This window comes from Phalangium opilio, unplaced genomic scaffold (genome assembly GCF_054372755.1).
Source record: "Phalangium opilio isolate 3A_F unplaced genomic scaffold, DU_Popi_V2 ptg000390l_1, whole genome shotgun sequence".
Classification (NCBI taxonomy): domain Eukaryota; kingdom Metazoa; phylum Arthropoda; class Arachnida; order Opiliones; family Phalangiidae; genus Phalangium; species Phalangium opilio.
Genome location: NW_028324234.1, coordinates 2,522,510 through 2,538,684, shown reverse-complemented (window position 1 = coordinate 2,538,684; position 16,175 = coordinate 2,522,510). Strand labels below are relative to the sequence as shown.

At 35.9% G+C, this 16,175-nt stretch overlaps 1 protein-coding gene and 1 long non-coding RNA gene across 2 annotated transcripts; one reads left to right on the top strand and one right to left on the bottom strand.

Annotated features, from left to right (window-relative positions):
* Positions 1 to 2,513: 2,513 nt before the first annotated feature.
* LOC149596184 (uncharacterized) lies at positions 2,514 to 3,377 on the bottom strand. Its single transcript, XR_016379452.1, has 3 exons — positions 3,199 to 3,377; positions 2,758 to 3,130; positions 2,514 to 2,696 (listed from the first exon to the last, which is right to left on the bottom strand). It is a non-coding gene; the product is annotated as an uncharacterized LOC149596184 (long non-coding RNA).
* An 8,518-nt stretch (positions 3,378 to 11,895) lies between these two features.
* Positions 11,896 to 15,932, top strand: LOC149596183 (multidrug resistance-associated protein 1-like). Its single transcript, XM_089861302.1, has 9 exons — positions 11,896 to 11,946; positions 12,130 to 12,306; positions 12,438 to 12,551; positions 12,934 to 13,071; positions 13,136 to 13,273; positions 13,389 to 13,447; positions 14,935 to 15,022; positions 15,747 to 15,806; positions 15,870 to 15,932. The coding sequence occupies exons 1-9, from the start codon at positions 11,896 to 11,898 to the stop codon at positions 15,930 to 15,932; spliced, it is 888 nt and encodes a 295-aa protein (XP_089717428.1).
* The last annotated feature ends 243 nt before the right edge of the window (positions 15,933 to 16,175 follow it).

The window sequence follows — 16,175 nt, the reverse complement described above, 5'->3', positions numbered from 1 at the left end:
TACGTATCGTCTGCTTATAATTAGCCTAGGCTTAACGAGTATTAGAGTTAAAAATGGATTTCAACGGCTTTTTAATCTTTTTTTAGACTAAAATTGATAATGAAAAGCCCAGCGAGTAACGTATGTACACTTAAAAAACTAAAATGTGTTTCAGTGCCAATTTTTTCTTAATTTCGTCTTGAATTAAATGATAGCTACAAGAGGTTGGGAAAAGAAATCACTCACGATCTTTTAAAACCCAAAAAGTAAGAGACAGTGATTTCGTTTCCAACCTCTTGTAGCAGTCAATTAATTCAAAAACATACGGAATATTTTGGCCCTAAAACACATATATAAGATTGTGTTTCGGCATCTTTTAAAACCTTGCTTTATAATTTGAAAACCCGAGCCCAATCATTCCAGTGGGCACAAATTGTTAATTAAGCCTTGGCTTACCTGGGTTTCTCTGCTAGTTTGGACTTAATTTACTATTTAGTAGGTTTAAAGTCACAAAATGTAGGCCTAGTCTTATCTTTTATCTTAATACCAACGGTTACAGCTGTTTGAATAAAGTATAATTATATTGTGTATATTTATGTCGCGATCGGATAAGACGAACTTCAGTAGCCACCATTAGTCCGTTATTACAAAACAAATTCCCAGCAGACTTTGGTGCCAGATATAATCCACCAAAAGCATCGTCTGCTATAATGTCTGATAGCGCGTCTATGGCAAACGATACCGCTACAGCTGTGACGTACGCGGGTGCCATTGCCCTCTATATTGTGGAAGCTAGCGTCCGAGACTCCTTTGTCATCTGCTCCTGTCTATACGTAAAGATTATCAGTGAAATAAACAGAAATTGTTTTATGGAATTATAACATTTATGTCATATAAACCATAGAACTTATTTTCAAGCATGAATTACTAAAATAAGAACTATTCACAACGCAAGTAAGTGAAACGATTTAATCGTTCTTAAACCTTATATTGTAAATTTATTGCAATAAGGAGAGACACGGCCTTTAATACGGTGTTTAAAAGAAATAAACGAAATACGTGTTATTAAAGCTCAGTAACTCGAATAAAAAGCGGAACTTGGCTTCTATTCATGGCGCAATGTTTTTGATAAAATAAATAAAATTTATTATGATTAAATCTAAGCGGTTTTCTACGAAGGAATATTTGGATTAAGACGAATAATCTAACATCTAACCATAGCGGAAGGATTTAAGTCGAAAAAGCACCAAACATATTGTATTATCTGAATTCACTCGCAATGAAAATAGCAAGCTTACCCTCTGTTACAAACGAAATGTTTTATTAGAAAATAAAGAGAAAAACGTGTATATAAGTTAAACTAATAAATAATCGAAAATAATCGGAGACAAACTTACTGGCTTTTTCATGTCGTGATTCTATTTAGAGAAATAAAAATATATCATGTTCTGATGAATTAATTCTTAGAAATCGATCTGCTTCTATCTATTCACGCTACAACTACCCCCTGAAGCTTAATTATAACACTCAGAATGAGGCTGTAGAAGTTGTAGAACACAAAAGTCTATGGTAGCCAATCTCAGATCAAAACATGTATCTTAAAGCATATTTTATTTCTATACAGGGTGGTAACCTTGGTCGGAGACAAGTCTCGTAATTTCTCCTAATAAGCGAGATAGTAATTACCTTGAAATTCGATATTCTCCACCAGACTAAAAATGGACAACATCAGGATAAAAAGAATCAAAGATGAGCGAACGAGAGTCTGAAGGAATGACATCTTTGTATAACTGTAAACAAGGTGGCTCCGGCCAGCTTACACTTTTTACCGCCCTCTAGTGACTAGAATTAGTATTACTATATTCATAATAAAATGACCCCGGCTAATTAACTATATTGAAAAATTGGGGGGTTTTCATAACTATTTTGGAAAATGGGGAAAAATATCACTATTGGTAAATTTCCTAGAGATGGAAGAAATGTTTGTTTAGATAAAATATTTTTCATTAAAATTGTGGGACATCGCATTTCAGACTTAAAGTTCAGATCATAAAGTACGTCTATATCACTTAAAAAGACTAGGTATTTTTGGCGCGTTTCAGATTTAAAGTTCACATAAAAGAACCTCTATATCACTTAACAAGACTAGGTATTTTCAAAAAAAGGCTAAAAGTAAACCTCTCTAATCACCTGCCCAAAAAATGGTAGAAAATCAAATTTTAAAAATCGTGTAAAAATAGCAGGAAATTCAAATTTGACATGTTTACCAAGTGATCTAACCTAACCCAACCTAACCTAGGGAATTTTGAAGAATACATGTGTTTGACGCCTTATTCATTCTCCTTGCCAGGACCCTCCATAATATATATAGCAGTGCCATATGTATAATACTAATTAATACTAATTACAACCCTTAATTATCTTTTGCGCTTATTATGATGATATGCAATTTCGTATATATTTTATTATATTTCGGGTTGCAGGTACTATTCTTCAAAATAGCCTCAATTTCATCTTCAGAGTAGCAAGGAAGAATTTTGGAGCACACTCGTTTCGGTGTTGTTGAAGATGTGGTAGATGGCAACTCTGAATGCTGACGTTTTACTGGTGAAGCACAAACAGGACTTTGATTGCTTGGCTGGCGCCACAGTGAATTATTTGGAGATCTTGTTGGCGACAAATATATTGGTCTAGGCGCAGGTCCATACCCTTTACGACTAAAAATTATCATATAAAATAAACTGTTCTGCCGTTTAATATGTCAGATTGTTGACTTACTCTTCTAAGTTTAAATTAAGGTAACAGCCCCTTTTGATATTGTAAGCAGTATAAATTCGTCTGAGGTCCTTGCTCATTTTCCAAGAAAAAATATGTAGCGTGAATGGCAGACTTGTAATCAGCATATGCTGTGTTACCTCCAGTAGCGGCAATTACTCTCTCCAATACATATGGGCTCAACGAATTAATATACGCGAAAGCGCATGTTTTCAAAATTTGCTCAGGAGACTGAATGTTTTAACATAATCCATCTCCTTATGTCTCCTGGCCACTAACTCTTTTTCCCTATAACAGCCTCCATTTCTAATAGTGGGTTTTTAAATATTTTTGGGCTAGTTGAAGTTGAGTCAGATGACGCCATTGATACCAATAACTGACATAAAACCAAATATAATTCTCACGTTAACTATAATCATTCATTTGAAGTTGCATTTAACGTACCTTTTGGAAGACCAAGAATCAAACAATATGACTATCTGAGGTTAAATGACATCAAATTTAATCGGTCTAGCAGTTCAAAGCCAACCGTCATTGTGTCTTTACCAGATAACGAAACAAGGACCAGTATTTTAATTTCTTTTGAATCTTCATAAACACTCTTGGTAACAGAAATTTTTCCATACGGTAGTGGATATCACAGTGTATTTAATTTGAGGGTTAATTAACACCGCACACTTTGTGTGATTGATGTAAAATTCAGCATTTAGGTAACTTAAAAGGCTGATAACTGATAATTACGTGGCGCAATTACGAAGTTCGACTAAGGTTCAACAACGTGACCAACCAACAGCCGTTAAAACAATGAACCGACCCCGTCCGTCCGAACGATTGGACCGACGCCTAGATAACCGAGGCTTAGGTACACTAAATTTTAGGTAAACAGTACACTGACTGACTGCTATTGCAGATCATTCGTAACTGATAATTACGTGGCGCAATTAAACTATGCTAACTTCCTCAATCGGGTAACTGATGATTACGTGTCGCGATTAAACTATACTAACTTCCTCAATCCGGTAACTGATAATGACGTGTCGCAATTGAGCTATACTAACTTCCTTAATCGGTTAATTTTAATTTTAAACTTAGACTATATCATATATTTATTTTAATCTTAATTAAATTACAGAATAATATATATTGTAACTTCCTCAATCGGTTAATTTTAAACTTAATTAAACTACATCATTATTTATAAAGATATCATTAATCTCAATGTGAACGTGGACTGCTCGCTTAAGCAGACGAGTTTTCAAGAGACGATATCATTGGTTAACTCATGGTGAACTTTGCCTGCTAATTCGTTTCTCTCTACATTCAAGACTGATAAGGTTTTAGGAAAAGAACTCTAAGCTTCAGACGTGACTTTGAGGCCGACTTAACGTCATATTAACGTGGTAGTGGGCGATTATTTAATTTCTCTCTCTTAGCGCGAAACGCTATGCCAGCTTTTATCTTATGTGCTATATAAGTATTCGGTGGCGCAATCCTAGCGTGCCGGGTTTCCGAACCGTAACGTTGGTACGTTCGAGTCCACTCGGGGATTTGGAAATTTTCGAAATAAAATAATATAAAGTTTAGCTACCCTGTTCGCGTTTTAGAGCATTATATGAATAAATTTAAACAAATCAACGCGAAAATTGTTAAGGCTATAATGGGCAAAAAAGGGGGTAATATAGGAGGGAAAGGCACTAAAAAAGGGGTAAAAATGGGGTAAAAGTGGGGGGTAGTAAATCTTCGGTATAAATGCATTACGTTTTAACGCCATCTATGGCGGTAAAAAGTAAAAATCATGTTTATGGAAAGTTAATTGCGATTTGCAAAAATCTAAACGTCCTGCCTTGGATATTTTGTTGGAAAGGCGCTAAACATCAATAAATTACATGACTAAGAAGTATTACAGGTAGGGACTGAAATGTGCTAAAAGGTTCATATAAAAATTCAAAAACTTACATAGCAATGAAGTTTAGTGTTCTTTTGAACTCAGTGTTGTTTGTGAGCTAGGATTTCAATGACTAAATCTACCACCTCGATTTTTCCGCCAATACCTTTACTTTATGGCAGATGTTAAATTTCCATAAAACTCTGGAACTAGAGAGTATAGACGCGGTGTACTGGCGTCAGTTGTTTGTGGGATTTGAATAACTTCCCCCTTTTTTATTATTCTCTCAATGTTGGTGTGATCAGGGATAGATGTAATTTTAGAAGCAGGAAAAGGCAAGGCCCGACTTTTCGGTATTCAATTTGGAATCGATTCTGTATTTGATAAGGAATTTTTTATTTTGGTATTCCGTAACTAGTTCGATACCCAAAAAGTGGTATTCGCACACCCCTAATTTTTACCTCTCCGAGTGACGTATGTCAAGGAGAGGTTCTAATTTCGACGTGTCAGTCTGTGTGTGTTATGAGTCTTTTCTTTATGCTCTTTAAGATTTCATGGGGGTAAAGTGGGGTGTTTCATTCTTATTAGAGGGGTTAAAGTATAAGACAAACACCTACCTCTTTTTTTCACTAATGATTCATCCTCGTAAACGCTAGACTAGATGTTAGAATGCAGTCAGTTGTGGGGAGCCTTTTTAGCGGAAACGAGGGGCTTATAAAATTTCTGAATCAAAAGTGACCGCGTTCGATGGTATGTGTCAAGTGAGAGTCAAAATAAATTCTAATCCAAATTTTAATAATCAACATAATAATCAATCTTATTCATAAATTTTCACAAACTTTTATAGGGGTAAAAAATAAGAAATTGAACAAGACAATTAAACTTACATCTAAGGGAGGTTTGCAATTTATAACCTCTTTGAAATGGCTCCTCAATAGGATTACCTCCTACAGGCTTTAAGATTTTAAAAATTAAATTTAGGGGTTTGTTAGGTTAAAAGCGTGCAATTATGCACTAAAAGAATAATGTTCAAAATAGAAAGTGAAGATTTTTTTTTAAATGAATCAATCCGTCAACCATAATCCAAGTTCTTTAACCATAGTTTCAAGCCAGTTAATCAATAGTTTCAAGGTTTTTATTTTCTTACGCCAAGTACCTCCTCTTCCATATTCTTCTTAGGGGTTCAGGATCTTTTTTTTCTTCTATCACGATTTAAGGGTTGTAATTCAGGATATTTTTACCTCTCCGAGTGACGTATGTCACGGAGAGGTTCTGTAACGATCGTGTGTGTCTGTTGTTACACCCACGTGACCGCGTTCGCAGTTTCCAAATCGGAGCAAACGTGTTCGCCATTTCCGAACTGCATTCACAGTCACGGATATGACTCCTCTACTTGAGTTCTCACACCACCATCTTCTGGTCTTTGTCCATACCACACGGACACCAGTCTGTACTTACTGGCTTCTAATCACCACCATCATTTGGTCTTCGTCCATCCCACATGGACACCAGTCTGTACATACTGACTTCTAATCACCACCATCTTCTGGTCTTCGTCCATTCCACTTGGACACCAGTCTGTACATAGTGGCTTCTAATCACCACCATCTTCTGCTCTTCGTCCATTCCACTTGGACACCAGTCTGTACATAGTGGCTTCTAATCACCACCAAGTTCTGGTCTTTGTCCATCCCACTTGGACACCAGTCTGTACATACTGGCTTCTAATCACCACCATCTTCTGGTCTATGTCCATCCCACTTGGACGCCAGTCTGTACATACTGGCTTCTAAACACCACCATCTTCTGGTCTTTGTCCATCACACTTGGACATCAGTCTGTACATACTGGCTTCTAAACACCACCATCTACTGGTCTTCCGTCTATTCCACATAGACACCAATCTGTCTCATTGGCTTCTAACTCCATCGTCATCGTTTGGTTTAACACATTCGCGGCGATCAGCTAGGGTTACGAGAAACGTCTAGCCTCCCTAGGGTGGGTTGTCCACCAAAGGTTTTCGCAATTGCGGTTGTTATTGCTTTTAACTGTAGTTCGACACCTTTATATACTACCTATTTGAGTAAGGCGAAGCAACCGGCGTATGCTTCATTTCAAACGCCAATATTAGTCTAGTCTCTCTAGAATGATTAATTGTTCTTTATCAAAACGATGTAACGCTCAATTAGGCGAACAACTAACGAAGAAAATATTTAATATTAATTATATTTATTTTAAAAGTTAAGATAATGTTGTTTCTTAATTCAAAGTTAATACGGAAAGAGTTAAAAAGTAGTCTATTTTTTTGTCTGTGTGTGTCCGTCCGTTGTTACTCTAGTGGGCTGCGTTAGCAGTTCGCTTTGGTTTGATGTGTAAAGTAATCCTGCAGAACCTTAATATTCTCTTTTTCCATAAAATAAAGTGAATGTGTTAAAATATTTTTCGTAATTACGATGCTTTTAAAACTTTTGCAGCTTTAAAGCTCTGTTTCATTTTGATATTCCAAGGACACTTTTTAATATTGTTATTTGAAATGGCTGTTTATATATTGCTTAATCTGTATATAGAATAATCCTTGCTTTAATCATTTCGTGAAGAAAGCTAAGGCCTGGGCTCTGGCGGGTAAATCAATTATTTTCCGCAATAGGCTTAGTGAATCATAAAGTAAATAATAGAGACTTGAGGTGAAGTAAACTTTGGGTTTTAATTTTCGTGTCTGTAATATAGGGACATTAACGGTTCAGAGTGAGCCGAAAGTTAATTACACGTTTAAATAATCAGGTTTAGATTTTATAAGAGAAGAAAGCATCATGGTAGGAATTAGATCAGTGAAAGGGGTAATCGTTATCGGGTATAGCTTAGAAGTTTTCATTCTTATTATGGTGCGCATTGACTTTCAGTGCGTCTAACCACAAGTCAGCTTTGGTGATATGTAACGTTAACACTCATGTTGGCAAACTAAGAATATCGTTGAGGTGAAACGAGACAATGGTGTTTTCACTGCTAACCAGTTGTGTGTGTAGCTGTAAGAATATACGGTTAACAATTGAGGCGTAGACAATTGAGCCTTTTCAAACACATAAAGATTATATCCCTCCAAAATTTATACCCTTCATTTCCTGTTTTTTCCCCATTTACTGATTTAAATGTGTCCAAGACATATCTTTATTGGATGTAAATGTCGTCTGCTTTACTGTATATTCGCTATGCTTGGAGTACTGCTTTAATAATTCGTAAATTTTTACTTCAGAAAAGAGAAATAATTCTATATCGACTGAGGGTGGGACAGGAGGGACTTCGTATTTATAACTTCTAGGTTTTTCGAGGATCTCTGGGACAATGACGTTTGTTGATTGACTTCGGTTTGGCGAATAGTGGACCATATTTATGACGTAGCCGGGCGGATTCATGTTATCAACGAATAGGCAAAACTTTTGTTTTGGGACCAAATACGGATTGGTCATTTAAGGGTTAAGGAAAAATGTTTTAGAAGTTTCTCGGGCCAGGTACCAGGATAGTGACTCAAGGTCTTGTTGCTTAGTGGTCTAAATAAGCGTAGTATTTCTCTGGTTTCTTGGAAAAAGTTTTCGTTGCTAGGTATTTCATTTTGCACTGTGGATACTGTGGTATAGGATCGTTCTAGAAAGTTCGATGCCAAATTTGATGGGCTATTTCCTCTTTCATTGTAGTTATTTCTGGAAACCGTGAATCTCATTTCAGTTTGTTTTAAAGGGATAGGTTTAAGTTTAAAGGGCTAGTATTATCTTTATTGTGTTAATTAAAGGTATTTCGTTGTTAATTTAAAGATTTAATCGGAAATTTAATTTGATTTTCGAGTTAAGATGGTTATAATACTGGCTTCTAAACAACACCATCATCTGGCATTTTGTCCATACCCACATTAACACTAGTCTGTACATATTGGCTTCTAAACAACACCATCACCTGATCTTTTGTCCATCCCACATTTACACTAGTCTGTACGCACTGGCTTCTAAACACCACCATCTTCTGGTCTTTTGTCCATCCCATATTTACACTAGTCTGTACGCACTGGCTTCTAAACACCACCATCTTCTGGTCTTTTGTCCATCCCACATGAACACCAGTCTGTACATACTGGTTTTTAAACAACACCACCATCATCATCTGGCCCTTGTGGATCCCACATGAACACCAGTCTGTACATACTGGCTTTTAAACAACACCACCGTCATCATCTGGCCTTTTGTCCATCCCACAAGAACACAAGTTGGTACATACTGGCTTTTAAACAACAACACCATCATCATCTGGCCTTTTTTCCATCCCACATGAACACCAGTTGGTACATACTGACTTCTAAACAACACCATCATCTGGAATTTGGTCCATCCCACATGAACACCAGTCTGTACATACTGGCTTCTAAATAACACCATCTTCTGGTCTTTGGTTCATCCCACATGAGTACCAGTCTGTACATACTGGCTTCTAAACACCACCATCATCTGGCATTTTGTCCATCCCACATGAAGCCAGTCTGTACATACTGGCTTTTAAACAACACCACCGTCATCATCTGGCCTTTTGTCCATCCCACAAGAAAACAAGTTGGTACATACTGGCTTTTAAACAACAACACCATCATCATCTGGCCTTTTGTCCATCCCACATGAACACCAGTTGGTACATACTGACTTCTAAACAACACCATCATCTGGAATTTGGTCCATCCCACATGAACACCAGTCTGTACATACTGGCTTCTAAATAACACCATCTTCTGGTCTTTGGTTCATCCCACATGAGTACCAGTCTGTACATACTGGCTTCTAAACACCACCATCATCTGGCATTTTGTCCATCCCACATTAACACCGGTCTGTACGCACTGACTTCTAAACAACACCATCATCTGGAATTTGGTCCATCCCACATGAACACCAGTCTGTACATACTGGCTTCTAAATAACACCATCTTCTGGTCTTTGGTTCATCCCACATGAACACCAGTCTGTACATACTGGCTTCTAAACAACACCATCATCTGGCATTTTGTCCATCCCACATGAACACCAGTCTGTACATACTGGCTTCTAAACAATAGTTTTCATACTATTCTGCATTTTCGCCGAATTAATATAACTCATTTCGAGACGGACGGTTTGAAAGTTATAAAGGAAGGTAAATAGTTTCACTGTAAGTTTGGTGTTCAAAGTAATAGTTTTACTAAGTTTAATTACAATTAAAAATATGTTAAAGCTTAGATTAGGGCCATTAGGCTAAAATAAAGCCATACCATTATTATACATGGAAGCTAAGCCTTTGTCAAAATAGCGCAAAAATCTGGTGTTTTGGACATTACCTGTAACAATTTTGACTAGGCGAAACTGGTGGTGCGTGCTGTTAAACGTGTGTAAATTTTAATATAACATTTCAATTGCTTTATTTAACGTGACGTTTAGTTTTTAATCTGTATGAACAATGTTTGTAAATTAAATTTTACAAATTAACATGTAAGAAAATTTGTAATTTTTCAAACTCGGCTTCCTCAAAAATGTTCAGTTGAATTCAAGGTGACCAGTGAAACAGGAAATATCTCAAAAATTAATTTCACCAATTAAGAAAAAGTTTGACTAAAGACAAAATTATCCATTGTAAAATTAATGTTTGAATAAGACGGGAAAGAACGGTCTGAAATAGACAAGTCTGGGGATTTGCTTTTCATCTATAACACTTGCGTCTACCAAGGTCTCAGTACAGGATTATAGTTTCTCTACACGAAGTAGCTGTTATTCGAAGAGTAGAAAGCATAAATAATTGCTTCGAAAACGGAGAATGTTAAAAAATTATTATTAAAGTTTTTTTAATTAATTTTGGTGTATTATCCACATTTGTCACGTTCTTAGTGCCCTGATGGTCTAACCTAGATTTTCGACGTGGACCCTTTGGAGTTCAAAGGTTCATACTGGTTAGAAATAAGTACCCTTGCTAAAAGTCTTAACCCTCCTCGGTTGATTATCTTCCCGTCAAGAAGGGTTAAAAAAAACCCGTGTTGTATTAAAAAAAAAAAACCCAACCCGCCTGGTTTTATTTCGTTATTCTGGTTTTTTTTAGGTTTTTGCGTTTTTATCTTTAGCAGTTGCGTGCATGGTAGAAAATGTCATTCAAAAGTAACAGCTTAATAAAAAAGTCTTAAATGTTTCATAAAAAATAATACATATTATTAAATAACACTTTTGAAATTAAAACAATAAATGTCTTAAACTATCTTTAAAAAGCAATTATTCTGGCATTCAAATTAATCAAAATTGACGGTCTCAGTTATGAGTTTTATTAAGTGGCTTTATTAGTGGGTTTTTCTTTATTGGGTAAAAGTACCGTAAAACCCAATAAAATCCGTGGAGTTTTTCTGGGCTTTTTTTAATTCGAACCCTGCTTTGAAGATAGGTTTTATATCGGTTTTAGCAGGAGTCCATAACCCCCCCCCCCTCAGTGTAATGGACTCCTGGTTTTTGTAGTATTCTGTACAGCCTTGACGTGGTTTTATTTGTTCGGTCGGTTTTATATAAAGATTCTTATTCCTTTCTGATTAGGCTGTAGAAGGATAAATTGTTAAATAAACTTTTCTCTTTTCGAACGAGATATATCGTTTGCTATCAGACGATTATAACATAAATTTCGCTTAAAATATTAAGGACAAAATGTACAGGTCAAAAAAGCATGCGAAGGATTTTATCGCCTGAATTCTGGAATTTTTTACGCGGCTCTAATGTACTCGAATGTTTTTCTGAAAAACAGTTGTGCTTTACGAACGAACCTCGATCCAGGTCTAAATTTAGAGTTACGGCTTATTGGAAAACGTTGGAAGGATCACAGCGACTAGTCTGTTAAGCCAATTCCTCAGATTTATTAGTTTTATGAAAGTTTTAGTGTTATTCATATTCAAATGAGTTCATTACTTTTGGATGACTTTTGTGAGTCTACATTTTGGGTATGTTACGTGTTTTATTACTTAGCAGGGCTCTGATTATAACATTTTATGAAATTGAGTTTTAAGGGACATGCGGTTTCCATTGAACGTTTTGTAGAAATTGAAAACCAAATCTTTTCCTAAAAGTATTTAACGTGATGGAAGCCGACTTTGCACATCGGATCGAAAATTTACATTTAATGTAAAAGATAGGGCCGATTCGGATCAAGGTTTAGTGGTGCTCTTCAAGGCTTACCCCATACAAATTTGTAAAAATCACTCCGCAAAGATTTCTTGACACATGCTTATAATTTCCCGAGTGTTTGACTATGCAGGAACAAATAGTACAAAGGTATGTTACGTGCCTTGGAAATATTAGACTAAATGAAGGTAAAACGCCTGGTTAGGTGTTCCACTAAAAATATGTACAGAGCCTGGAAATCGCTATAAGAGGGATTATGAAATTTCAATGGAAACCGTATCTCCCTCTTTCATGCTTGCGATTAATGATGGCATGTGTAATTATTTGTGAAAGAACACAAATTTGACATGGCACACGGATGATCCGGACTTCACGCCATGTTTTCAAAAGACCATCTTGGTCTGGGTGCCTTGCGCCATACTATGGTTGTTTCTTCCTTTGGAAGTAGCGCTCATCGCTAAGGCGCCACGACGAAGCTTTCGTTGTTCTCATCTTTCCATTACAAAAAGTGTAAGTCCTTTAATACTTCACGATCAAAAAACATCAATGTACAGAACAAAATGCACTGTTTTTGGTTCTTCCTATTGGTCCCGTTAGAAAAAAGTCTAATAAGTAGGTTTTACTATTGCCATTTGTTTCAGCTCTTGGTTTTGCTACTCGCCGCAATTAGCGCCTTAAAATTTGGAAAACAAATTTACGACGGGGACTTTCTAGTCGTTGACAATTTGGAAGTCGTCCTTCAATTCGGAACTTATGTAAACAGTTTTTTAAATTCTACATGTATATCTTTTAAATTCTACATGTAAATCTTTTAAATTCTACGTGTAAATCTTTTAAATTCTACGTGTAAATCTTTCAAATTCTACACGTAAATCTTTTAAATTCTACACGTAAATATTTTAAATTCTACACGTAAATATTTTAAATTCTATGCGTAAATCATTTAAGTTCTACACGTAAATCTTTTAAATTCTACACTTAGATCTTTTAAATTCTACACTTAGATCTTTTAAATTCTACACTTAGATCTTTTAAATTCTACACTTAGATCTTTTAAATTCTACATGTATATTTTTAAAATTCTTCATGACATTTCTTGACACATTTAATTCAATAATTTTCAATTTATGTGTTCAGACCCTGGCGTTATTTCTCATTATTTACGCTAGAGGGGGTGGCCCAGTGTTGTCAGGAATCCTGACACTGTTTTGGTTTCTCGTTACTCTAACGGAAACGATTAAACTTAGATCCGCCATCATAAAATACTATTTACAAGTTAGTAAAGATTCTAAATTCATATTCTATGCCTGGTGTTTTTAAAGTATGAGAAATTTTTCAGGACGACAAAAATGATGAATTTGGATTGGTAATTGAGTCTGTTATTTATCCTTTGGTAGTCGTTACCCTCGTCTTACACACCCTAACTGACAGCGCTCTACTTCACGGAAAACATACTTACGAAATCGAAGTCAAAATGGTAATATATTGCAATCAATTATTCATATTGGTTTTCACTTCTCAAAAATATGAGTGTCAAAATTACTACACATAAAACTTCGCTGCAATTAAAAATATTATTTTAAAACTTACAGGAATCAAGAGAAGATGATGCATCGTTTTGTTCACGCGTACTTCATTCATGGCTAACAAGGTTTGTTTATTATTATGGCAAAGGCGCATAGATAACCAGAAAGTGAAGAACTAGAGGCCTAACCCGCAACGTGAAAAATGAGTTCCTCCATAGTCTATTCAAGATTTCCGTCCCACTTACAGAGCGACGGGAAGAGTTTGTCTTATGCCGCGGCGGAGAGTTACTTTCGCGTAGTTTTACACAAGGCACATGCGTAAGTTGGCTCGAAAATATAGTTCACTTACTTCTTTATTTTCATGTCGTCTGCTATAGTTTAATACCAATGCCTAATGTAATCTAGTCATTTAGGTAGTCGGGATTCGGGACAGTCTTGTCAGAATGTCAGGTTTGAATTTAGCAAACCATTTAGAAAAAGACGACTTTTTCGTAATTGATAAAGACAGAAAACGTAAAGGTGCAACACATGTTTTTCTGTTTGAGTTTCAACACTATTTACATCAGAACCGAGTGATTCAGTTTTAATTCTGATATCGTTATACGGTCACTTTTCAGTTCCCACGCTAATATCAATTTCTTTACTAAAGAGTCAAACTGGACTGACATCATAAGAATTTGGTTTAGCTATGGATAATTCCAAATCCATTGAGTTTGTAAACCAACATTGTGGCCACCTTTAGCGTAGAAATTATATTGGGTAGTTTGGCTTTTGCCTTCTGCTGTTTTTTTTGCGAGGTATTTCAATAAAAACAATAACAAAGTCTTGGATACAATATAAAAATTCAACTTAAAGAAACTGGAAAATTCCACGTAGATTTTAAGGAAAGAACGCTAAAGAAAAACAACCGTTAAGCCTAGTTGTGGGAGCCAATTTTTCCATAGTATTCCCCACTATCCCCAGGAGCAGCTACCATCGCAAACTACTTGCGTCACGTGACATTAGCGATGAGCAAATCTATCTCTGATTCGATTGGTAGTTGAAAACGAGGCTCACCAACCCCCCCCCCCTTGTGCCCCTCTTGCCTCTAATTTTACACGAACACCGTTGCAAAAGGCAGGAAAGGGTTAATGTTCTTCACTTTCTGGTTATCTATGCACCTTTGTTATGGGAAGCCCTCATATGAGCGGTTTCCGTATGAGCGGATTTCATAATAGCTGTCCTCATAATAGTAGTTCCCTAAATAGTGGTTTCCCGAAATAGCTGTTTACCTGTTATAGCAATTACTGATACAGTGGTTCTCTTAAACGCATCATAAAGTGTAGAAAACAGACATGCAAAAAACGATAGTTGTTTACTACACTGTTATTGGAAAAGGTTCAGATGGGGTTCGGTTTTTAACCATGGAGGGTTCAATCGACACAAATGGTGCTATAAAAAACCTAAAATGGTAAAATCTAAAACAATGGTTCACTGGTGTACCTTAAAGGGTTCATCCGCATGAAAGGCTCCTATATAAACCTTTTAAGGTTCAAATTATCACGATGCAAGGTTCAAAGATAAACCTTACGAAGTTCATTTGAATAAAAGGTTCAATTCTAAATCTTGAAAGGTTGAATGACAAACCTCACATGGGTCATATGAAAAAAGATTCAATGCTAAACCATGGAAGGTTCAAGTATAAACCATGGAAGGTTCAGGTATAAACCTTGCATGGTTCATTTAAATATAAGGTTCAATTCTAAACCATCGAAGGTGTAGTAAGAAACCATACAAAGTTAATCTAAATAAAAGGTTCAATGCTAAACCATGGATGGTTCAATGCTAAACCATGGAAGGTTTAGGTATAAACCTAGCAAGGTTCATTTAAATATAAGGTTCAAATCTAAACCATCGAAGGTGGAGTAAGAAACCATGCAAACTTATAAATAAAAGGTTCAATGCTAAATCAGGGAAGGTTCAGTGAGAAACCTCACAAGGTTCAATGCCAAAACACTAAATGTTAATTTTTAATAAGGTTCAAATTAAAAAAAATTGAAGGTGCTTTATCACAATTTTAAACGTTTAATGATAAACCATTACGGGCGCCTCAGGTTGCGGCTCGTAATATTTTTGTGACGGAGATTTTTATACTCCTTTTAGCACGTTTGAAGGGGAATAATAATACATATCACAAATTTAACGTAACGAGTTTTGAATTTGAGGGGCTTACAAATTTGAAATATATTTTTAAAATGTATGCTCTTATAACCACTAAATAATGTGTACATTTGAGGTCGCATTATGTCTCCGTTTTTAAGTGCATATAGCGGTGTTTTTTAATAGTAAGTAAATGTACGATACTACTGTTCTTTAAATTTTACTAAGCGGTATATTTAGCGCTGTCAAGCTGTTAGTAGCCTGTTTCTAAGTATTTTGTTTCAGAACCTTTTAGCTCAAAATGCACAAGAAATTCAATGGACGAAACCATTTTGGGTTGAAAAGGTAGGTTTTTGGTTTTGAGGAGTCGGAAACTTGCTTGTTTATAAGATTTTGCAACATTATTAGCACGAATCATTTTCTCTAGAGTATTTCGGCTCACTGCCTTTATTAGAGCTTGTGGGAAGTTAACATGGAGTAATACTACTCTATTGACAGTTTTGGTTTTCTAGTTTGGTCACAAGACTACAGTTTTTGATGCATTTCCATTCTCTCGGTTTATTCTCTCTTGCACCCTGCTACTTTGATTGAAAGGCGTGATAAGAATGTCGCTCGCGAAACTAGCATTTGCAGAAAGGATGGTACAGTCGACGCAATTAAAAACTTTCTCTCCCGCGGCGTCTTGTTTTAACAATAAGCCGCAAATTATTGATC

Bases quoted from the DNA above. Each gene is read 5' to 3' on its own strand.
- LOC149596183 (XM_089861302.1), top strand. From the start codon at position 11,896: ATGCTTATAATTTCCCGAGTGTTTGACTATGCAGGAACAAATAGTACA. The intron at 13,274-13,388 runs GTAATATATTGC...TAAAACTTACAG, and splicing joins ACGAAATCGAAGTCAAAATG to GAATCAAGAGAAGATGATGC. The intron at 15,807-15,869 runs GTAGGTTTTTGG...CAACATTATTAG, and splicing joins AACCATTTTGGGTTGAAAAG to CACGAATCATTTTCTCTAGA.